A 4,929-nucleotide genomic window follows, 5' to 3' on the forward strand; every position below is an offset into this window, starting at 1 on the left:
GGCTGCACCATATTCATAACAAAACCAAAAAAAAAAAAAAAAAAAAAGGAGAAAAAATGCTGGAGAGCCTCTAAGAGTGTTAAGAGTCAGAGGCTACCCAAAACTATTTCATATGGGACATAGAAAGCCACTTCCTTATTCCAGGAGAATTCCTTGTATTTTTTTAGAGGAAGGGGAAATGCTTCTATGGCCTTGTGCAAAGCCCAGTGAGGCCATTGGCAAGACTCCTATTGACTTCCCATAATTTTAGGGCTCTGTTGTCCATCATTGGTCAAACTGGTATTATGCTGATTTGCCACTAAGGCCAGCTGAAATCAATGGGAGTGGAAGGTGCTCAGAAAGGATGGACATTTTTGTAAGCTAACACTCTTTCACTACCAGGAAATTCCAGATTGAACTTGTTTGCCTGAAAAGGATTCTTGTTGGAGAGTACGTGTTTTTTCTGAAAACAAGAACTAATGCTTCTAGTGCAAAGGTTATTTTTAATTTCAGAGAATCCCCTCATCTTAGCAAAAGGACAAAAAGGAGTCTGTTATTAACGCAGGGTTAGTACCAAACTGTTTTCCTTCCAGCTTGAGGCGAATGAGGCAAGTGATCGACAACTGTCCTTATACAGTTTTTGCTTATCTGAGAAGAATGTTTGTTCTTACACTTCTCATCTCCAGGCCTGCAAGAGTCTGAGTCAATGGGCACTTTGCAGACAGAACTGTCACGTAAAATGATTTGCCCTCAGTCATCAAGTACAAGTATGGCCCAGGTACTTGCTGTCAGAGTTTAGTGCTCTGTTTACTATACCATACTAAGATCTTAAATCAAGTAGAACCACATCTAAGTTAGCCCTACTCTTCATGAAGGTGAAATCAGAAGATCTCAACTGGCCCTTTCAAGCCTGTGTTATTACATGATTTTTGTGATACTACTCATTTGCTCTTCACTGAGAATTTTACCAAATTTTGGACTCCTGGATTTGACTCTAGAGTCAGGAGCCACTTCAATGCAGATACTTCAAAACCTTTCTTCTTGTCTTAGTTGAAAACAAATCTTAATCACTGGAATACTTCAATGAAATTAAGCACATTGTATCACGTATTATAACAGGAGTTGAATACTATGATGACCACCCGGCTCATTTTAAAGGCACCACATATGATGCATGAGGAACCTGCTGCACTTTCTAATGCAATACTGAGCAAAGCCAGCCTGGCTCTGCATGCCATTCTAAATTCCCAACCCTAGCAAACTACAGTTGGTTCACTAGTAACAGAACAAGTAACCATAAATCATTAGCTTATTCATGAGTGTATGTGCTTCTGGACAAAAAAACTCACCTCACATTACTTGTTTTTCAGCTAGTGCAAAGCCAAGCCCTTTTAGGGACACATGAAGTAACAGTGAAGACTAAAGGAAAATGAAATACCAAGCCATTTATATAAAAAATATAAATACTTTATTTTCAACTAAAAAGGTGCAAACATGTAACTTTTGGTCACACTTCTCAACAAATAAGTTGTCCAAAAAGAGTCATAATCAAAGAAAGAAACAAATGCTCAAGTGGAAAAACTGATGAGCTACAGAAGAGCCATTTTTCCTTAAAGCCACTTGTCCAATGAAGTGCAAGTAAACGTATTTTGCCAGATGAGTGCTTTGTAAGGACACAGGCACCTCAGCTCTAGCAATCTCCATCTTTATCTCACCTCACTATATGGCCCTATCTGAACAATTTCCACTAGAGTATCTATTTCATGCTTTGAATGCATTGTCAAACAAGCTTTAAATCCTAGCTATCTTGTTCCAAAAAAGGCAGCTATCATTGAAATTCCAAAGCATTAAACAAAGGCACAAAACTTTAAATTAATTTAGATAACTGTACAAATATATATACACACAGTATTTACAATATTAATAAAAAGTAGCTTGTTACAGGTAAATTAACTGCCACAAGCTGTCCAGTCTAATTAGACATGATTCTGATTCTTGTTGACCAAGCCATATGAATCAGTGTCAGAGCTGAAACATTACTGTCCTGACTAACAGAACACCTTCTACATAGCACTTTGCTGGGTAAAGGTTTGCATTCCAGCTGCTGCTGTCACTACACCAGTGCCAGCAAACATGCTAACGGTCTTCTCCTCAATTGCACTACTAGATGAAGCATGCTGTACCACATTAAGGGAACACTTGCTTGATCCTGCTTTTCCTGCCTATTTCCCTTAACCCCTTCACACTACCTCATGAACAGTGTTGTTCTGAAGCTGTGTCTTGCTGTGGTCCCACTGTCCATTTTACCTTCTTCTTCAAACCACCATTTGGGGCCAGTAGAAAAATTGTCTTAAGTCACATGGAGCAGTTTGTTGAAATTATAAAAAAAAAAATGATTTAAATACCTTGTGCTATTGAATCATGTTTACAAAATGAGATGCAAATCAGTTCAAGTTGAGAACCTAGTTATTGTCTCCTTCTGGCTTTATGCCATGTCTCCATACATCTTTCTGTAGTACAGAGACTCAAAGATGTCATTGTCTCCGGGGCAGTTGTAGTGGCACGCGCAGGTCTTGATGAACATCATTTTCCTTTTCATGATCTCCCCATCAGGGCACTTGAACTCCACAGGGAGGGTGGTTGTTCTGTGAGGTGTGCAGCAGCGCCCGTCAGTGCAGACACCACAGAACTTAGCTCTGTAGGTCTTCACGCTGGTGCAGCCAGACAGCTCAAACTTGACAGGCTTGGAGATTTTGGGGGTGCGAATGCACTTTTTGCCTTTCTGTTGGGATACAAGTGAATACAAAATGTTTACAAGGCAGGCTTTCACAAAGTACTACATTTGCAAGCTATGAGCATGCAGACATGCTAATCTGAATAATATTTTCATTAGGGAAGAGTGTCTTGCATATTGCACAACACAGTGCGAGAGAAAATTAAGGACATTTAATTGTAAGCTATTCACTGCTGAGGTAACACTCTAATTTCAAGCTAAACCACGTGAAACCAGCTATCAGAAGTGCACATTTTTGGTGAGACACTGTTTTGCTAGTGGATGGAAGCATCCTAGTAGATCATACATAGAGATGACACTATTTACCTTGATGTTCTCCTCCAGGTCTGCTTCACAAGGTCTGACCATGCACAATCTACTCTGTTTCTCCAGTCTGCAGAAGGCATTATCGTTGGTGACCCTGGTTGAGATGCCCATGCCACAGGTCTTGGAGCAAGCACTCCACTCCGTGGTCTGCACCAGGCAGTTGGCACGCATCATCGTCGGGTCTGGACCATAAGTGTCTTCCAGTCTGTAAGCTGCATGGGACAGACAACTGGGATAAGACGACTGTCTGACCTGGCATCCTGTTAGAGTTTCTCTTCCCTATCCTGAGGAATTCAGGCACCTGCACTTATCAGCTGCAGCGACCCATATCGAGCCACCCCACCAACCCCAACCTCCACGGCAGAGCGCCCCTTCCCCTGGGACCGCAGGAGGACCCCCACTCACCAGCAAGAGCAGGTCCCACTGCGGTCTGCTCTTTGGCCTCATCGCAGACCCACTCCTCGCAGCACTTGCCAGGGAGCTTCACCCGGCGTGGGTAGGGGCAGTCGGGGCTGGGCAGGCGGACATCCATGCTGCAGAGGGGCACGCAGCCCACCGCCCCGTCCAGGCAGGTGCACTGGTACTTGCAGCTGCTCTGGAAGGACTCGCCGCTCCGGTACACCATCCCGCCAAAGACGCACGGGGCACCGTCCCGAGCTGCGAATGGAGAGAGGGGAAAGGTGAGGAACGGCTGAGAGAGCTGGGGTTGTTTAGCCTGGAGAAGAGGAGGCTGAGGGGAGACCTCATTGCTCTCTACAACTACCTGAAAGGAGGTTGTGGAGAGGAGGGAGCTGGCCCCTTCTCCCAAGTGACAGGGGACAGGAGGAGAGGGAATGGCCTCAAGCTCCATCAGGGGAGATTTAGGCTGGACATTAGGCAAAGATTTTCACAGAAAGGGTCATTGGGCACTGGGACAGGCTGCCCAGGGAGGTGGTTGAGTCACCTTCCCTAGAGGTGTTTAAGGGACGGGTGGGTGAGGTGCTGAGGGGCATGGGTTAGCGATTGATGGGAATGGTTGGACTCGACGATCCGGTGGGTCTTTTCCAACCTGATTCTATGAGGGGCGCGGCGCTGCCCAGTCGCGGCCCCGGCTGTCCCCCTCCCCCCAGTCCCCTCCGCTCTGTCAGCGTCCCGGCCCCCCCTGCTCACCGGTGCAGACGCCGATCCTGCGGTTGGCCGGGGAGCCGAAGTCGCAGAAGAGCCCCTTGTGGTGGTCGCAGGGGTCCCGCTCGGAGCAGAGCTCGCCCAGCTGCTTGGCGCACACCCGGCAGCAGCCGCAGCCGTCGAGCACCAGGGAGACGCCGGCGGGGCAGGCGGGACCCGGTCCCGCTCCGCACTGGCACTGCCCGCCGCACTCCTGGCTCCACGCCTCCTGCGAGCGCCGGGGGAGACGGGGAGGGAGAGAGGAGAGGAGAGAAGGGAGGGTCAGGGCTGCCGCCGGGAGCGCGCCGGCCGGGGCGAGGGCTGGCGGCTGCGGCGGCGCGGCGCTTACCGGGCTGAGGAGGGCGAGGAGGAGCGCCACGGCGAAGCTGGCGGGGGACATGGTGCCGGCTGGGAGGCGATGCTGCTGCTTCTGCTTCTTCTTCTTCTTCTCGTTCTCCGCGTGCCCTGCGCTCCTCTGCCGTGAGAGTGCGGAGCGCTGGGGCGGGCGCCACTTTATAGGCGGCGCGGCTGAGCCTCTCGCCAATGGGCTGAATGGGGCCGCGGACAAACAGCCGCATTCCGCGCATTCCTGCGCGCCGCCCGCCCCGCCCCGCAGCGGGCCTGACCCCTGCCGCCGCATTCCTCCGTCTGCGCCCCCTCCGCCGCCACACAGACCCCTTCCCTCACCTCTTTTTTTTTTTTATTTT

The 4,929-nt window shown here is 48.9% G+C and overlaps 1 protein-coding gene across 1 annotated transcript; it reads right to left on the reverse strand.

The window, feature by feature from the left end:
- Positions 1–1,424: 1,424 nt before the first annotated feature.
- CCN2 (cellular communication network factor 2) lies at positions 1,425–4,687 on the reverse strand. Its single transcript, XM_069851928.1, has 5 exons — positions 4,572–4,687; positions 4,229–4,451; positions 3,485–3,736; positions 3,080–3,291; positions 1,425–2,761 (listed from the first exon to the last, which is right to left on the reverse strand). The coding sequence occupies exons 1-5, from the start codon at positions 4,620–4,622 to the stop codon at positions 2,465–2,467; spliced, it is 1,035 nt and encodes a 344-aa protein (XP_069708029.1). The 5' UTR covers positions 4,623–4,687; the 3' UTR covers positions 1,425–2,464.
- Between the last annotated feature and the right edge of the window lie 242 nt (positions 4,688–4,929).

This window comes from Phaenicophaeus curvirostris, chromosome 2 (genome assembly GCF_032191515.1).
Source record: "Phaenicophaeus curvirostris isolate KB17595 chromosome 2, BPBGC_Pcur_1.0, whole genome shotgun sequence".
NCBI classification, from domain to species: domain Eukaryota; kingdom Metazoa; phylum Chordata; class Aves; order Cuculiformes; family Cuculidae; genus Phaenicophaeus; species Phaenicophaeus curvirostris.